Genomic DNA, 19,277 nt, shown 5'->3' with positions numbered 1-19,277 from the left:
GTCAGCACAGAGTCCAATGCAGGGCTCGAATTCACTAACTGCGAGAGCATGACCTGAGCTAACGTCAGACACTTAACAGACTGAGCCACCCAGGCGCCTCAACTCTGAGACTCTTTTAAAGCTCACTCTCAATTTCTGGAATTAACTTGTTGTGATCCAGTAAAAAAAAAAAAAGAAAGAAAGAAAGAAAGAAAAGTAACACACAGTTTGCAGACCTGTCCCAGTATGCATACCACACTGTGGAGCAGTGACCAAGAGCATGCATTTGGGGTGCGGGGTCCCCAGGTTAAGTCCCAGCTGGTTCACTTACCACCATTTAACGTCGGCGAGCCTGTTTCCTCGTTTGTAAACTGGAAATACCTCCCTTATGGGGTGGTTGTGCAGATTAAATGAGATTTAATCTATGTTTTCCCCACTCTCAAGCCTGAAAAATATCAGGGAGCAGGGAGGAAAACCACCCTGGGGAGAGTAACCCAAAGCGAGCCGTTTGCTTTGGCTGTGAATGAGGGCTGCAGAGCCGTGTGAGTTTTTAGATGCCTGATCTGAGTTGTCTGCAGGCATCTGCTTCTTGGTCTGTGAGAGACCGAAGGCACGCAGCTGGGCTTGTGACCGAAAGTCTGGGGACCTCCGTCCCCAGCTGCCACACTGCTGCCTTTGTCCCCCGAACCTCTGGAGGGCCTCTCTCAGTACCTGGCTTCCCTTTAGGGAACACTTAAGAGTTGCTTCCACTTCTTACTTTCTTACTCGATTTTCTTGCCTGCATCCTGGCTGGGAATGTGCTGCCGAAAGGGTTCTACACCGGTAACAATAAAATAATCATAAACATGATGAATGATAATGGCTTCTACCTTGTCGAGCCTTTGAAGCATTTCCACAAGGTCTCTCTCTCTCTCTCTTTCTCTCTCTCTGATGCAATCAGGGATTCTTTGGCTTCTCCCCCCTGGTCCTGTGACCCTGCCAAAAGTTATGGCATTTCGACCTGGAGAAATGGAAGCCAGGTTGCAACTTCTCGAAGCCAAGTTAGCTGTGCAATTCGCTGCTGGGAGGCAGGATTGTCGGTGCCAGTTTCTGCCGCCCAGGAGTCCGAGAGCGGGGCTGGGAGCTGGCATCACAGGGCTCAGACTCCTCCTCTCCTGGGAAATGTGGGGTAAGGCTTAATGGCGTGGAAAAAAGTCCTGGAAGCGAGGCCATGGGAGGTGGCCTGGAGAAGAGAGGAACAAGAGTAGTAATAATGGCGTTACAGTTCATCTTTACCAAGGACTCTGTGCCAAGCATGACTTTTAAGTGCTTCACATTTATTATTTATTTGAATCCTCCGAATGTTTAGGTGAGATACGATTATTCCATTTTACAGATGAGGAGATGGAGGCTCTGGTGAGAAACTTACGTAAGGCACAGGGTTGCAAGTACCAGAGCCCTGACTGGAAGCCCGGAGTGCCTGACTCTGGGATCTGCGCTCTCACCTGTTAACCTGCTGATTCTCTCACCTCACCAGACATTAGATTCACCGAGGGAGCTTTTACAAGATAGGATGCGTAGGTCCCGCCCCAGACCGATGAAAGCAGAGTGTTGAGGATGGGAGCCGGGTGTCCACACATCACCACTCTCGGCCACTCCGGGGGGCACCAGCGAGGAGCAGAGTCAGGTGCAGAGAGAGGAAGGAGGGAGGAGGTGGGGGTGGGGGCACAGGGCTCTCTTTCCTAGTGGAGATCTCCAGTTCCAGGGGTGTCATTTTCCCTTGCTGAGGCTGTCCCAGGAGAACTTGGCCACTAATGGACCTAAGTGCAGCCCCCCACCCCCCCACACACACCCAGAAGCTGTATTTTGAAATGAAATGGAATGAATGCGCAAGCTAGTTTTTTTATTCTGTAAATGTTTGCTGAGCACCTCTTATGTGGTAGACCCTGTGCAGGGTGCTAGGATGCAGTGGGGCAGAGAACCAGACTCGAAGAAGCTATAGAATGAAGGTCAATTGAATAAATGAACTGGTCCTGCCATACATGGAATGACACTTCTCTTCGCCAGGTTAAAACCTGCTTGTTTTTCTCGCCTTAGGGCCGGCCTCATCCAGAGGCACTGCCACAGGTGGGGGGGAAGCTGGCCCACAGGGGAGTCGTGTCCCACCACCCCCCCTTGAGTTCTCAGGCCAGAGGAGAATGGAAGGGTGACACTTTTCCCAGAACAGAGGGGCCGGCAGGTGCCTGGGGCTGTTTGGCCCATCCTTTCTCAGCATTGTGGCCTCACACAATGATGGGACATTTCCTGTCCCAGGCCAGCGGGGATATTGAAAAGACTTGACTTGGGCAGAAACACAGCGCAGGATATGGGGACCCAAGGACCCCACAGACTTCAGTGGGTCAGGTCTGGGTCACAGTTCAGCTCATGGTCTTTGGAGTCAGAGACCTGCATTCAAGTGTAGATTCTACCATCTACTAGCCACAGGACCTTGGCTGGTTAAGTTCTGTACACGGTGGCCTCCCGGTGACCAGGGGACTGGAGGGGGTCAGTAAGTGTTTGTTTACCAGGTAAGCCTCCATTTCTTCACCTGTATAAGGGGGATAATACTTGGCCCCAGCATCATAAGGGTCGAACGAAAGCTCTTTTGTAGGAAACCGAACACTCGGCATGTAGTGAGCACTCAATGGTGGCGATGATGGCAGTGTTACCTGACGTGTTGGGGATGGAGGCGCCTTCCCTGCTGAAGGACCTGGGCGTTGCACAGGACGACAACCCGGGGCCGTCACCTCCCTGCTGGTGTCACACCCTGGTGCTGGGTGTCTGAGGCTGGGACTCCCTGGCTCAAAGAGAGCCATGGGGTGTTGGAGGGAGTGGGGATGTTGAAAAAGAAACCACATTAGCATAAGACGGTCCTGCCAGGGCTTTTTAGTTCAGCTATTAAGGCAAAACCCGCAGCGAAAGGAACACTGACTTGCTCTTGTGCGTGTCTGGGTGACAGTTTCCACCTCCCCCACCTCTTGGCTCCGGGGTAAACAGTAATTAGGCGCCCAGGCAAGGGGAGCGGTTTCTCATTAGCTACAAGCAGCCTTGGAGGAATGTGGGCAGCGAACTCAGACGTTTTCTTCTCTGTCTCTCCCTTCTGCCCTCCCCGCCAGGTGACCTGGTCTCCCGCGCCATGCATCACATGCAGGGGCGCCACCCGCTCTGTCCTGGCTCCAGCCCCGCCCGCCAGGCCCGTCAGCCACCCCAGCCCGTCACCTGGTCCCCCGACGCCCTCCACACGCTCTACTACTTCCTGCGGTGTCCACAGATGGAGTCCATGGAGAACCCCAACCTGGACCCCCCGAGGATGGCTCTGAACAATGAGCGGTAGGGGTCTCTCTTGGGCTGCACACCAGGTTGGTGGGGGGGGGGGCACACCACCCGGTGTGCTGGCTGACCGACTGGTGCCAGCCTGCGTGCCTCTGAGGAAGCGGCTGATGATTCACACGAATCAAGGCCTGGCCCTGGCGTGCGATGGGACTTTTCACCCAGGGTTGAGACACCCAGGGCTCTTTGAGGCTCATGATGGGTTTTGGCTTCCGTCTCTGATTTTCCAGCTCTGTCGCTCAGTTCCTGGGCTCTCCGAAATTCCTTTGCCTCTTTCATGAAAACAGGTATCACACCTGCCTGAGAACGGAGTGAGCCAGGGCTCTGAGAAAAAGCACGCAGGACAGTGTGTGGGTGGTACCTGGCCCTCTGTCACCTGTTTTCATCATGATGATGCCACCGTCCTCTTTGTTGTTGGTAGGGATCTGAGGCACGCTGTGCCCCGTCCCCTCATGTCACAGACAAAAACATCACAGTCTGGCAGGTTACTGGTTGAATAGCCTCAGGATCCAGGCCTGCTGCTCTCACTACAGGAGCCTAACCCTTCCCCATCTGGGAGCAGGGCTGCTAAGAACAGATGTGAAGGTTCTGCACTGCACAAGGGGACCCAATGAGGGGCACAGGCAGGGGACAAGCACAGGGTCATGTCCGCCTGCAGACAGAGTGCCTTTTCTAATTGGTCTTGACTGCTTTTAAATTTTTTTCTCACTAGAGAGGATCCTTTTTTATAATTTGCCCAGAACATCATAAATGCTGGCATGCGCCTCACCTGGAGGCCAACACGGCCTCCCTGCTGGCTCTGTCCATGGGCTCGAGAGTTGTGTGCCTGAAGGTCCTGGGAGTGAGAAAGACTGGCTTCGGTTTAGGAAGACCCACCAGCACGCATTCCACCGCCCAGCAGGCCCTGGGGCGCGAGAGAGCCCAAGGGGCTCTGTACCGCAGGGTGGAGGAAGGTGACCCGCGGCCTTGACGACAGAAGGCTGCTGCTCTCCCCAGCCCCCACCCCAGCTGGCTGTTGCCTTTGAGTGGCACCAGGTCTTGTCAACTTTGTGGTTCTCACACCTGCTCCGCAGCCAGGCCCACCCCTCCAGTGCCCCCACAGTCACGGAAAACAAAGGTGCAACGCACCCCACTTCATTCAAAACAGCCGCCGTGAAACACGGGAAATCCTGCGGACACGTGGCAAACCCGGCGAGCTGGGAATGCAGGGGCCCAGGAGTCAGGTGGTTTGCGTTCATGGACCCTGAGAACTTTGTGCAAGGTTTCAGACCCCTTGGGCCTCTGCTGTAAACAGAGGGGTGGTGATGACGCCGTTGTAAGGACTGAATGGTGATAGTCGACACTTACTGAGGATTTACTGTGTGCTAGGCCCTGTGCTGAGCACTTTACATGCGAACACTCATTGGTGTACACACGGGAAGTGGGTGTGCGTCACAGCCCCATTTTACAGATGAGTAAGTGGAGGCAGAGAGAGATTTGATAACTTGCCAGGGACACATAAGCTCCGCTCACAACACTGCACATACAGTACTGTCTTTCATTACAAGAGACCTACTGCAGTAATGACCCAGTACACACACAAAGTAGATTCCCAGTAAATGCTACCACTGCTGCTGTTATGACTGGTGTCATCGCTGGATCGTCATTATCTTCAAGGTGGACAGAGAATGCAGGGCCGAGGTAGGGCGCTCTGCTGACACCCAGCAAGAAGGCAGCAGGTGGAGGCCCCAGGCTTCCTGACGAAGCACCCAGCTGGAAGGTGGAACCATAGCCTAGGCCCTAAGCCCCAGCTGTTTCTGCTTTGTGGAGAAATTGTTGTGGTTTCCAGAGTTGGCCGGGAAGGAGAAAGGGCAAGGAAAAAAATGTTGCAGCGGGGGAAGCTTGCTTATTGTTTGGTGAGGTCCTGAGGGCGCTGGACTGGGCCTGGTCACCCAAGCAAAGGTGGCTGGGAGAAGATGAGCCTTCTTTGGGCCCACTGGCCCGGCCTGGGCTGTTTGGCCCTCTGGCTGCGACCGTGGCTGTTGGCTGTGGGGCAGGCCAGGGAGGTGCCCCTCTGCAGGCGTTGAGCCCAGAACCCCTTGGATGTCTTTGCGGCTGCCCTCTGGCTTTTCCCCTGGGACGGTTCCCAGCCCCCCAGTGCTCTAAAACGGCACCAGAGTTTCTCTGTGACCTGGGTCGTTGTCTGTGTGTAATTGTGATAGCAGAGCTTCAGTGGTTACGTGCACACGTGTGTGTTTAAGTAGCTTGTTATTTAAAAACCACACTGTCTGTGGCACAAAGAAATTGGTAGCTAAGGCATTTTTCCATGAATCATTTCAAATGACTATTAGATACATGAGAAATTGGAGCCACGATTAGGAAAAAAGTATCCAAACGTTTGAGATTTGGGCACCAAAAGGAGGACACCCTAAAAATACCCAGGCTGGCGGACAGCCTGACAGCTGTCTGGTGGCCCGGCTCTGGGCTGCTGAAGTGGATCCCACTGCACTTGGACCCACGCCGACGGGGCAGGCCCCGGCTGGCCCTTCCTGGGCCCACTGAGCCCACGCTCGGCTGCAGGCTGGGCCACACGTCTCCTTGAGGCACTGCCGCTCTGATATCCTCACCAGAGCTCTGGGAGACTTCCTCCCCTTGCCCACGAGGAGCTGGAATTTTTGCAGGGCCCTGGCTTTGTGAGTCTGGGGATGGCTGGGATGCCTGTCTGTGTCTTTCCCCCTGCTGTATCCCCCACATCATCGACTCTTGAAGCTCCTCCCTGTGTCCCATGTCGGGAGTGGGGGCGTCCGCCCAGCCAGAATCAGACAGGGTCTCTGATTGCCAGCGTGATGGGGGGGGTGGGGTAGTCCCAGAGCTCAGTTTGATGGCACGGGTTTGGCCACATGGCGACACTGATGGTGCCACTCAAGTCTGTGCTCAGATTTCTGCTCTGAGGAAATTACCCTTCTTCCTTCCCACAGGGGGGCTGTGTGACCCCATCCGTGCCGATGAAGGGTGGGATGTGTGTTCACCCCTCCTGTGTGAAGGTCATCATGGCTTTCCCTGCTAGGCCACGTGCTGCCTCTGCACTGCTCAGCGGGCTTTCGTGTCTCCCCAGAAGGGGCCCTGTTCCCCGGAGCTCCCTGCTCCTGCTCCGGATTTGGGAGGAGTGGAGGTGGGAGGAGGGAGGTGGGAGGAGGGAGTGGCAGAAACAATAGGAGCTCAGGGTGGGCGAGCAGGGCGCTTTGCAAGGGACGGGCAGGCACTCTCGGGCAGGCTTGCGCGGAACGGGGAGCCGGCGGCACCGGGGAAAGCCCCCAGGCTTTGTGCCCAGGCCTGGGCTCAGGTCCAGCCTCCCACACGGGCCCCTCCACGCTTCCGGCTCCTCACCTGTAAAACGGGGAAGATGAAGCGAGATAGCGCACATAAAGCGGCCAGCTCTTCCTTCTAGAGGGCATTTCTACCCACTTGTGTTTCTTTCCTGCCCCACAGATCAGCAAGGTAGGTGCTAGCGTTATCTCCATTTAAAAAAAATTTTTTTAAGTTTATTTATTTATTTTGAGAGAGAGAGAGCACAAGTTGGGGAGGAACAGAGAGAGAGACAGAATCCCAAGCAGGCTGCACACTGTCAGCGCAGAACCCAGCACAGGGCTCAAACTCACTAACACATCATGACCCTAGCGGAAATCGAATCAGCCACTTAACTGACTGAGCCACCACGTGCCCCAGGATTCCCTCCATTTTACAGATGAGGACATGAGGCCAGAGGGGCACCCGCTGCTAAGTGGCCGGGCAGGGACTTGAACCAGGTCCCTCTGACCCGAAAGCCCTTGCCCTTCACGGTGCCAAGCTACAGCCGTCCCACCCGGCTACTCAGACCTGGTCCTAAAGCTCTCAAGGCAATCCCAGGTGGGTCTTGGCCTTGGGGGCCACCTCCACTGGGGCCATTCCAGCCCCACCTACCTCTCCATTCCCAGGACACTTCCCCCGCCACCTTGGGAGAGCCTCGCAGACAGAGCCTCCCTGCACCCTCCCAGAGCGCCTTTCTTGCCGCCAGCTTTGCATCACAGACACCAGCGAGGCACGAGGCAGGGTCTCAAACCCAGGATTAGTCACAGCTGCTGCCCTGCAGGGCATGCCATCACCCGAGACCGGGCTTGAAAAGTGAAAGAACTTGCTGTCAGAGATCCAGGGTTGCCCATGGAGATGGGGGAGCCTCCTTCCCCCGAGGTCTGGAGGAGAATGGACAGCCATCTGGCTAAGTGTGGTCCCTGCTAGTCATGCCTGGGGGCAGAGGGATGAGCTGGCTGAAATGGCCTCCTGGGTGGAAGGTACCTCCTTGGTCCTCACGCCTCGGGGGACGAGGCGTCTGGGAAGTGGGGAGACAGGTCGCGTGGACACACAGGAGCGGCAAGAGATCTGCCAGCTCGCCCGCAAATGTCCGGGAGAAAGCATCTTGATGATGAAATGTCCGGGAGAAAGCATCTGCTTGATGCAGAGCACACGAGGGAGACAGATACGGTCCGAGGTGCAGAGGGGGCTGAGGTACCCAGGAGGAGAACTAATTTTCTGCTTCAGAACCTTGGGGGCTGGAGGGCCCGGGCTCAGCAGGTAGCAATCCCAAGTGCCTCTGATCTGGCGGCAGCAGCAGCAGCAGCAAAGCCAGGCCTTTGAGGGATATCTGGGAATACTAGAAATGACGCAAGCCACGTGTGCACAAGGCAGTGTGTTTGCTTAAGCCCCTTCCCTCTCCCCGGCCCCGCACGGTGCCCCTTTGTGGAGGGAGTGTCCTGGTGTTCAGGACACTAAGCCAGGAGGAGCGTGGGAGCCTAGCCAGCCTGATTTGAGATGGAGCCTGGGAACGTCTGGTGTCGTGATTTCCTCGGCTGTCAGAGCCCTATCTGAGGAGGGGACTGCTATTCAACACCATGCCTTTCAGATTGGCCTTGCCACTCACTGATTTCAGAGCCTTTGGGCAGTCAGTCCCTCCAAAGCTTGGGTTCTGCAGACCACTGACATGGCATTACAGTCACTTGCAAGGTGTGAGGTCTAAGTGAGTTAACGTTCCTAACACTTCTGGAACAGTACCTGGGGCACAGTAAATGCCAGATGTTAGCTGCTAGGATTATTAGCATGACCATTTGTCCCTGGCGGAGGGAACAGCACGCAGTGACCTCGAGGTGGGAGAGAACACGGTACCTAGGAGAGACAGAAAGGGGCGGCGTGGCAGAGCCGGAGAACAGGAGTCGCGGTACAGGATGAATCGCGGACCGGGCTTGTGGCCTGGAGGGCCCTGGCCCTGTCATCCAGCTCAGTGCTTTCTGCGATTGGCTGGTTTTCCTACCCCACTTGATGCCTGGACCCCTCTGAGGGTAAGGGGGAAGCCCTTTCTTCTCTGTTTGCCTTGGTGCTGGGAGGAGAGGCATTCCTACCGAGATCCACCCCGACGCCCCAGCCTAGAGCAGCCTGGCATGTGGTTCTGCACCACCAGACAGGCTCAGGAGGGACGAGGGGCCAGTTTGGTAGTCATCTGAGAACACAGTCCGCATAGCGTTAGTTCTGCTGAGACTACAGGGCCTGCTCGCAGGTCGAAACCCTTGTCCAGGTGAGATCCTGGCAGCAGATAGTGTGTGTCTGGCCCACCTCTTGGCCGCTCTGTTCCGTGTCATGCTAGTCAAGAAGTTTCCAGGAGGTATGTGCACAGAATTTGGAAGCGATGGAGCCAGCAAAGGTGTCGGCCATCACGGGTCCCACCCACTCCCCCGGAAGTCGCTCACCTGTGGTTTTAGGTGCTGGGGAAGAAGAGGAAGACTCCAGGAGCCTCTTGGGTCATCCCGGAGGTGTTCTCTCCGCCATCTCCCAGCAGTATGAAGCGTCAGCTCCTGTTTCTAGGCCTCAGTTTCCTCATTGGTGAAATGGTGAAGGTGAGATGGCAATAAATGAGATAATACAGTGAAGCGCGAAGCTCAGCACCTGGCGCACGGCAAGTATTTATTAAATGGTGGCTGCCCACCCTCCTCCCCGTCATTATAATGGTCGTAAACGTGTTTAGATGACATGTTTGACACCCGCAGTAGGCTGTCTCCATTGCCCTAGAATGACATTTCTTAAAGTGTGACTTTCAAGTGCCATCGCTGTTAGTAATAAATACTATTACTTACCTAACCACTACGACTACCACTGACGTGTAACTATGACCATGACCACCACTTACAGACACTACTCTAGCTAATCATAGCCAACATTTATAGGGCACATAGTCAGAGACAGATAGCATCTTAAGTGCTTTAGTTACTAACTCACATTTCTCCCTGGATTTCTGTTGCTCAGTAGGGAAGGGGTATTAAGAGAATTATGAAGAATGGCTTATATGCCTGAGTCTCCAGCCTAATGAGGGAGGCAGAAACAAGACAGGAGACGACAAATGAGCAAAACCCACCAGACAGTGTAAGAGACAGCTCGGCTGTGTGATGATGCGTGGGGTCGGCCCTCGGGCCGCGCAGCCTGCCTGGGTTCAGTCCCAGCCCTGCCACTTACAAAGTGGGCATGGCATTCAGCCTCTGTGCCTCGGTCCCTTCTTGGCAGGGGTGTTGGTGGGGAGGGAGTTAATGGACCGAAAGCGCTGAGAGCAGCACATGGGACGCTCTGTCATCAGCACCACCACCATGTGCAGGGGGATCTCAGGAAACCTGACGGACTTGGGGGAGGGCGTCAGAACAGCCAAGGCTTTTAACTGGGCCTTCAAGGGCAGCCACAGGAGACTGGGACAGGCTGGGGAGCCTGGGCAGCAAAAGTCACAGAGGGACTTCTGTTGTTTCAAAGTACGTGTTTCATGACAAAACTGAATGTACATTTTAGAAACACAAGAATTCGGGGGAGAGAATTTGGTTTTTGTTCTTTCAAGTTCTCACTGACCGCATATCTAGGCAAATATGTCTAGGTGGGCTGGAGCCGCTCTCTGGTGGAGAAGTACAACCTCAGAGGTGCCTGAGGGTCAGGGTCGGGGTCATCTCCTGCCCCTCTGGCTCTGGGATTGAGCATGTCCAGCCCCCCCCCACCGAGCCTCAGTTTCCCTCTGTGTGAAGTGAGTCACCTCTGCTGGCCCCTCTGCTTCCAGATTCTGCCTCCTCAAGGGGCACTCCCCAAGTTGTGGGGAGATACTCCCCATACGAGTGAGGTACAAAGAGAGGAGAGGCGCCTCTTTGTTCTACTCCAGATGCAGAAGGGGGGAGGTCTCCCCTCAGCCGAGCGCTTCACATAAATAGGAGGCGCCACGGATAGGCTGTGTGCTCAGTCTGAAGAAGTGGGCTCGTTAATCTTTTGCTCAGCTTGCGAAAGTGTTTTCTTATCAAATAATAGAGATGATGGCAGTGAGGGCTTTCTGCTACTGACTTAGGGTTCCCTTAAATACCATTTCAAGAAGATTTGCAGCGTTAAGCTCTTTTCTCTCTTTTCCTCTCCCCGTTTTTGTGCATTAAATCTCCCATCTGCTACCCAAAGTGGAAGGAAAAGAAATCAGAATGGCTATTGGGTGAATTAGTGCTTGTTTGCCTGTGTTCCCCAGACCGGCGCATCCAGTAACCTCTCAAGTGGCAGAGCAAAGACCCCACCGTTTATGGTCCTGCCGTGTGCAGGGGTCGTTCCTCCCACGCCTGGTCCTTCCCCATCACTTCACCCACTTTTTCTTTTCTTCAGAGCACCTTCCTCTACCCGATGTTACCCGGCTCTTCCGTACTTGTCTACTTAATGGTCTGCCCCCTCTCCTCACCCTCTAGAATGTACCATAGATCGGCTTTGTTCCCACTGTGCCCAACACCAAGAACTGTCCCTGGCACTCAATAGGCAGTTGAATACTTTGTTCAGTTATTGAAATAGGGCAAAGAGCCTAAAGGTTGGACACTGACGTCAAACTACCACATGGGGTCTCTGCCCTGCCAGTCCCTAGCTGGGTGACTTTGGGCAAGATACTTAATTTCTCGGGCCTCAACTTCTCAGCTGGAAAATGACTTGATCTGCTTCCAAAGGTTTTTGTGGCAATCATGGGAGGTGATACATTTAAAAGGAAGTAGTGAACAGTAAGCTCTTCGGATGTGGGAGCTGCGATTATCAGTATAATTACTGTTTTCCTCAACCTTCTGGAAGGCCTAAAGTAACGAAATTGTGTTTAATGCATAAATAACCCAGAAACAATAGTGAACTTAAACATCGCATCTACTCAGCATGTGTGTGTGTTCTCCCTCCCATGTACCCCCCCACCTCGGCCCCTGTCTTTGCTTACTTTAACGCAGGCCTGACAGGAGCCAGGGAGCCAGGCGAGCGACAGAGAAGAAGTAGACCAGATGTCACAAAGGCCTCAGTGAGGACTGTTTGGAGAAGTGATGTGTACACGCTTTAGGTTTATCACAACCCACCACCCAAGGATTTAAAAAACTGGATTTCATCCTCCCGTTGGTTCAAAGACCAAGCAGACTGAGGGTCACACACTCCACAGTCAGCGGGGTACCCGGGCCCCTTACGTGCTCGTTTGCCCATAGCACCTACACAAGATGGGCTGCTGTTGCTAAGTATGGAAGCTGGGGAGTGATTCGATTTGATTTATTTCACGTGGGCCGGAAGAATCTAGTCAAAGCTTTATAGTTTATAAAGCACTTTGCATACACAGTTCTCTGATTAGCTCTCACAGTAGCTCCTGGAGGAAGCCATTACTGTTCCCACTTACAGATGAGCAGACTGAGGCCTGAAAGGGATAAAAGGGGCCGCCCAGGTCACATCTAGGAAGTGGCAGATCAGAGCTCAGGCAGGAAGGTCTGATTACGATAGCGCAGCGTTCACATCGTCAGGGGTGCTGGGTCTCCCCCCGCCTCCCAGGAGAGAGGAGGCAAGACCCCAGGAGCCAGGTCTCTTGGTCAGCACCCCCTCCACCCAGCGTGATTTAGGCAGCTCGCCCTCAACTACTCGGGGCCTCTTCCCCAGCAGACGTGAGTTCACGGGCTCGGGGTGGCCAGCCTGAGGGTGGGCATCTGTCCAGCCCCTGACAAGGAATGAGCCAGGGACGGGGGGCAGACAAAGGAAGTGGCAGTGCCACATAACGAGGGATGGAGACAGGACAGGATCCTGGCCCAGCCGTTGACAAGCGCCCGCGGGGGCTGCCTGTTGCGTCTGACTTCCTGCCCCATTGTTGGGGCCACCCGGCCTCACAGAAAAGAAGATTGGGAACTGCCAGGCCTAGGGGCTTCATTCATTGGGAGTGTTTTTGTAACGCGGCAGCCACAATCCCCTTTGTCTGCAGTACCGCCAGGATCCCAGAGAGCCTCGGTGCTGGGAAGTCCCAGCTTTAAAGGGAATGGACTCTGCTTTCTTAACAGTGGCTTCCAAGGCTGAGCTGTTGACATTCCAGAAACTGAGGATGAGGACAGGGTAGCAGCTGAGACGCGGTCAGGTCGGGCTGATTTCTGGCCCTACTTTCATGCCCCACCTCGGACGGGACAGCCGTCTGGGACTTGCCCCTGCTTTGCTACTTTAATATTGGACATCAAGGGGGAAAAGACTCTTGAGAGGTCTAGAGAATACACCTGAGGCTTTGGGGCCCGGCCCAGCCCTCCATTCATTCCTTGCGGACCTCAAGGCTGATGGAGGTGAGGTTGTGGGTGTAGACGCTGGGAGTTCGGGTGGGGCCTGGGTGAGCCACTGAGGCGAGCCTTCTCTCCAGCCTGCCTGCCTCCCGGGTTTGGGCCAGCCAGCAGGCTCACAGCATTTTGTGTGTGGCAGTTTGGTCTCGTCAAAGACCCTAGAATCTTGTGTTTGTTTGTTTTTCCTTTTGAAGCCGGAAAGATTGCCAGTGGCTAGCTATGTGGCCTTGGACGTATGTCCAAACCTCTCAAAGCCTCAGTTTCCACATTTGTAAAACGCACACCAATAATTATACCTCCCCTGCAGGGTGGCTGTATTAGAAAGAGGGTAATGCTTGCAGAGTGACCTTATGCTTGCCCAGCACATAGTAGGTCCTCAACAGATGGTAGCAATATGGCTTTACTGTCCAGAAGCCAGTGCCAGAGTCTTTCCTGAAGCTGCAGTGGGGATGTGGGTGCAGAAAGCAAGGTCAGTCCTAGGAGCCTGCACCGGCTGGGTGTCCTGCCATCTGTGGCTTGGGTCAAAGCCACCAGCTGCCAGTCAGGAATTCCCCCCTTAATCTCTGTCAGGCCTCAGGAGCCCCATGCCCCTACCTCCTCCTAGAAGTTTCTAGAAACTCTTTACCTGACAGTGTGAATGGGTCATCTTTTTGCCTTAGACCATGGAGGAAGGGGAGGCAAGTTTTGTGTGATTGTTCTCTGCTGACCCCAAGCAGGAATGCTATCCAGAGACCCTAAATAAAAGACACCCCCCCGCCCCGCCCCAGGGGTCTGTGAGATAAATCAGCAGGACAGCGGGGCCACAGCCTCTTCCCAAGCCTGCATTGCTTGGCAGAGGCTGATGGGTGGTGGCAAGTGCCCTCACTGTGTTTGTGATCACGTCGGAAGCCCTCGCCCGTCTGGCTTCCATATGGTGAAAGAGTTTGTGGTCTCTTGTCGGCACAGACGCCGGGCATGGCTGAGGCAGGCAGGGCTCTTGCACATGGCAGCAGTGAACTCCCTAGGTGAGGTGCAGGGGAGGTGTGGCCCGTAGGCCAAGGGAGCCGCACCCCGGTGAAGTGGAGAGAGGCCCGCTTTCACGCCGCCCCCTGCCAGGGGTGTGGGAAGGGTGCTACTCTGGCCTCCTGGGCCAGCTGCCTGCCCATGAGGCCACCATGCGGGGAGGTTGGGCCTGAGAAATGCGCCAGGTGCCTTTGACCTCACAGCACTCGGGAGCCCTCCCTGGGGCGTGAGAGAGGGCGGAGATGTGGCGGCCCGTGTGCCGGCTCCCCTGGAATCCGCACCGTCTCGCCCACACGGATGCCACCCTGGAGTGAGGCCCACTTACCAAAGACAGATGGCTGGGTCCCCTCCACCGAGGCGCAGCGCCACACTGACATCTGCAGAACTACATGTGCCGTCTCCCTCCCTGGGAAGGCTCCGCGACAACATCCTAGCTGGGCCCCGCCTCCGCCCCGAAACTGCTTGAGCCCCAGTCAACTGAGCCCCGCCCCAGGAAACTGCTCCTGGGTAGAAAATCCTCCTGTGAAATGGTTGTCTTTTTATCTGGGAAGTATTTTCTTTTTCTGAAGGGAACCCTTTGCCAATACCCAAGCCGACTCGAGCCTCCAGGAATGAAAGACGAAGCCGGTCCCCATTTCACGAGCTCGTTTGCCTGCAGGGAGTTGGGCCAGATGCCCTCGACCTCGTAGCACTCGGAGCCCCCTGGGAAGAACTCTGGAGCCCTGCAGAGAGTTCTGGAGTGAGAGCAGACCCCTGAAAACACGTTAGCAACCAGAGGGCTTTGCCTCCCGGAGTGAGGAACATGCCACACATTTACCAATTCAAAGAGTTCTGACGTGGGCCCCTTTGCGGAGGGATGGGACATGCCCGTGAGTGGAAGTCTCTGTCTTCGAGAAACTATAGTCTGGGGAGAAAGCAGGCACAAGTGAGACCCTGACAAGTAGGGTACATGCCGTGCAGGTGCGGAGGGCCTGCTTCAGGGTGGGCAGAGGCCTCCCACTGCCTGGGCGGACGGCGGGAGCCAGGGACTGTGCTCTACCGAGGCACCCTGACACGACGGTGACTGGATGTCTCAGTTCGCCTGAGCTGGTTCTGGCTTGCACCTGCTGTCCCGGCGTCCTTGGCAATGACACTCCTTTTTCCCCTCAAAAGTGGTCCAATGTGGGTGACAAAAAACGGGGCTAGTGTGCCTCAAACTCCTCATCCCTAAGATGAGGGGGATGAGGAAGAGTGCAGAAAGTAGAAGACCAGGGCCAACTCTCTACGCTGAGTGACAGCGGAAGGTACCATGTAGGAGCTCGGGGGCTGGGGGACACTGCCAGGGACTGCACCCCAGCTCCGCCTCTTACCCAGGTGCATGGTTGGGGGCAAGTTACTTCACCTCTCCAGCCCTCAGTTTCGCTGTGTGTAAAATGGGATAATAGTACCTGCTTTGTGACACAGAGAGGAGGATCGAAGGAGTCAAGAGATGTGAAGGGCTTAAAATGGTGCCAGGAGCTTAGCGTGCTCTGTAGATGCTAGCTCTTCGTGTTTCTCTGTTTTTTCCTGGAGCCTCTTTTTCTGTTTTCAGGAGCCAAACCAAGATGCCCCGGTGTTCACACGACTGGCCTCCCGCCCCAGTGCCCACTTTGTGGCTCCCATGGAGCCTGATGGGCAGTCACTGGGAAGAGGCAGAGAAATTGCTCACAGCTACTCCTGACTTGGTGTGTTCTAAATTTATATCCATATGCATATCTGGGCAAGTACAGGGCTTTTTAGCACCTCTAATCCGTAACACGTGAGTTTTAATAAGAGCAGTGTATTTCCCCCTCAGAAAGCCCTGAGCTCTGCCTCTGACAGCGGTCCCTTGACCCCACGGGGAGACTCTGCCGTGGGTCAGCCGCTCCAGGTCCTGAGGCGGAGGGGCCGGTGGAGAAGATAGGCCTGGGGGTCGGAGGAGAGATGCTTTCCCAACTCTGACTCCAAGCTAGGCCAAACCATTCCGGTTTACCAAGCAATTCTAGAAAACTAATTAGTCCAAGATGTGAACCGGACTAGAATTGCTTCCTTTGTGCTGCAAGTAGCATCTGACTCTGGTGGGACAGCAGTGGGTTTTTCCTTCCTGGACGGTTTGGCCTGGTGTTTGAGGCCACAGCGGCTCTCAGAAATCTTAGGCAACCTGTGGTGAAGGCCTCAGAGCCAGCATGGGAGAGCCGGCCTTCTCCCAGAGAAGAGCTGCATTCGATTGGACAAAGCTTGGCCTCTTAGCCGGTTCCTGATGGTGCCACTCTGCAGCCCCAGCCCGGACAGCACAGCGGGGAAGGACGTGGGAGCAGTGCGTGCAGCGGGGAGATCACCCTGTGCAACCCCCCGGCTTGGCAGGGGCCCCAGCTGAAGGTGGGGCGAAGTCAGGGGAAGAATTTAGGGCTGAGGGTGGGAGACATTCTGGCGGGCCCCTGTGAGGTTCCTCGCCCGTACTAAGGGTGCACACAGGCAGGGTGGGCTGGGCGTACTGGGGAATGGGGAAATCTCATTAGAGAGGGAGCCTGAGGCGTCGTGGACCTCCCCAAGCCCTCCCGGCCCCCGGAGCCAGGCCCGCACCCGAGCCCTCCGTGCTCCCTGCCAAGAGTGGAAGTTAAGAAACCACAGCCCGGTTTTCCCAGGGCTGAGCTCAGGCCAGGTCTTGAGGCCCTGCCCGGCCGGTGGGCACGTCTGTGGGGCTGCCTGCGTGCTCATATCCGCTTCCTCACAGGTGGGCACAGGGGGGACATACCTGCCAGTTGGGGACAGAGGCACAAGGCTTTCTCGTGCCCAGGGCTTGGGTCGCACAGCCTCCAGTTATGGGCCTGTGCCCCTCTGCCAACCTGCCTCTCTCTCTGAGGCCGCTGCCCACCTCCGGGAAGAACAGAGCCCGCTTTGAGCTGGAAATTAGAGTCGTTTCCTGTTCCATGTTGTTAAGACACTGCTTACAGGGCTGTAATCCCAATAAATCATATGCTTGCTGAGTGGGGCAGGGTTTATTTATTTTTTTTTTTTCCAGGCTGCAGGGACCTCTTAAAACCAAGCCTTAAGAAGTTTATTCTCTTTGGTTTTTTTTTTTTTTAAGGGGGAAAAATGGCTTTTGCAGGCCCAGCCCCGTCAAAGGGCCTTATGAGATCCTTGGCTTGATATACTCAGGCTCAGGTATATGATTCATTTAAAGAGATATGAGGAGAAACTGAGTCATGACACGTGGATCCGGTCTCCCCGTTGCTGCTGGATGAGACACTTGGCCTTGTGGGGTTTCTATTTCCTCCCCTAGCAACTAAGAGGACTTGGTCAGGCAGTTCCCAGCCTCTCCACGTAGAAGCCCCGTTTATACTGGTACGTTTCCTGAACATTCCCAGGTGACGGTAGTGGCTGGCGGTAATTCCATGCCCGCCTCCCACCTCACACGTTCGTGAGTCTGTGTCCCTTGCTGTCACCCCGTCCCCTGTGTGAGATCCTTGACTGCCAAGGCCCAGAACCTGCACTGCCAGAAACAGCTTCCGGATCCCACTCAACATGGTGGTTGCATTTGTTTTGTCTGTTTTATGAGCTGGGACGGAGTGGGTGATGGGCAGTTTGCTGGCAGGCTTTTGCAAGCTTTGCGTGTTTATACTTGCTGGAGGGCCGGGGGAGGGGAGAGTTGGCTGGACTTGAAGAAGGCCACGGCTGAGGCATTTAGTAGGACCAGATTCCTATTGGCTTTTTTGCTAGTATGTGTTTTCTCTATCAGCAGATACTAACGTAGTACTAATAGTTAACCTCTACTGAGAACTTGGCGTGTGCCAAATGCTGTGCTAAGCACTTCGCATACATGCTTCTTGTGAGGCGGTCCTATTGTCTATACCCATTTTGCTGATGGCACAGCTGAGGCTGAGGGTGGGGTAACTTGGGCAGGATCATGACTGAATTCATTGGGAGGGACACCGGATCCCAACCCAGGAGGTCCTCTCTGGAACCCACGGTCTTGATCACTGCAGATAGATACAGCTATTGTCATGTGGAGTCTAGGAGACCGCAAAAGAGATTCTCACAATGGAGAAAACATCTAGAAGCTACTGACATCCCTTCTTTAATAGGAACACAGGCCCAAAGAGTGTACTGATCTGCCCCGGGTTCTAGAGTCAACGCACCTGCTTCCAGGACAGGGAGGCTTTCTCCCAGCGAGGACACTGCGGGGCAGGGGGTAGGAGCCTCAGTTCGCTGGGCCAGGCAGGTGCATTCAAAGCATACACGATTGTGGAAATGGCCAGACCGTGTGCCGCCAGAGGCAGAATCCCAGCCCCGTGCTCAGCCCAAGAACAGACTTGTCTTAAGGTAGTGAGGCTCGAAGTGTGGTCTGGGAACCCCTGGGGTCCTGAGACTTTTCAGGAGTCTACAGAGTCAAAATTATTTTCATAATAAGAAGGGGTTATTTGCCTTTTCACTCTCATTTCCCCACAAATGTCCAGGGGAGCTTTCTAGAGGCTGTGTGACGTGTGATAACAGTATCACTGATGGCTGATGGGGGATGTGAACTTGCATGTTCAGATGTTTTAACATTTTCTGTTTTGATTTCTGATACAGTAAATAGCGGTAGGATAACGCACATAAACAAAAGCTCTTTGGAGGCCTCAATAATTTGTAAGAGTACAAAGGGCGTCCTGTGACCAGAACACTCCAGAACGACTATTGAGAGGTACTGGACCCAGCGAGGGGGAAACCTGGCGACAGAGTGGCAGCACAAAGGGGGTTCCTTCAGCCCTGCCCCCTCTCCCTGCCTCGGGCACAGCAGATGCCCACCCTAGCCATGAAAGGCTTGTGGCCAAGCTCAGCGTAGAAGAACGGCAAGAGGAGGGAAACAGCCTTTTTCTTTGGGAGGGATAAAAGCTGGAGACCCTGAGGACAATGCAGATGTCAGTCATTCCTAGCCTTGCTCCTCTGGAGCCCTTTCACCCTGCAGTTAGGATGTAGCCGCCGCCAGTACAGATGGGAGTTTTTATAGGGATTTTCCAGAATGTCCAGAAATACAGGCCAGCTTCTCAGCATGTTCAGTGGGCTAGATGAAATTACCAGAAAGGAAATAGGAGCCTGGAACCCACAGGTTAAGGGAAGGATGTTACTGAGTAAGTCCATGAATTGCTTGTCATTTTATCTTCTCTTGGACCACAGGGTCAATGGGTAGGCCAAGGAAAAGAGCCTGAAGAGGTCAGTTTGGGGGCTGGTACCGCCTTATTTGTGGACAGGTGGATGCCAGCCACTACCCCAGAGGCAGAGGGACACTCTTAACCCTGGAGGATTTCTGTATGTTGAGAATATCAGCCAGTGTTCAATTCAGGAACCAGAAACCACTCTAGGTAT

At 54.7% G+C, this 19,277-nt stretch overlaps 1 protein-coding gene across 1 annotated transcript in view; it reads left to right on the top strand.

Annotated features, from left to right (window-relative positions):
• The window catches only part of ABTB2 (ankyrin repeat and BTB domain containing 2), a 175,711-nt gene that overhangs the window by 132,158 nt on the left and 24,276 nt on the right, over positions 1–19,277 (top strand). The window contains exon 3 of the mRNA XM_047070430.1: positions 3,114–3,327. Within this exon, the coding sequence (XP_046926386.1) occupies positions 3,114–3,327 (214 nt within the window). The remainder of the gene's footprint in view (positions 1–3,113; positions 3,328–19,277) is intronic.

Source organism: Lynx rufus, unplaced genomic scaffold, assembly GCF_022079265.1.
Source record: "Lynx rufus isolate CCGP_SWC_20201006 ecotype Redwood Valley unplaced genomic scaffold, mLynRuf1.p SCAF_9, whole genome shotgun sequence".
Taxonomy (NCBI): Eukaryota; Metazoa; Chordata; class Mammalia; order Carnivora; family Felidae; genus Lynx; species Lynx rufus.
The sequence above is the reverse complement of the archived record's forward strand: the minus strand, read 5'-3'. Positions and strand labels throughout refer to the sequence as shown.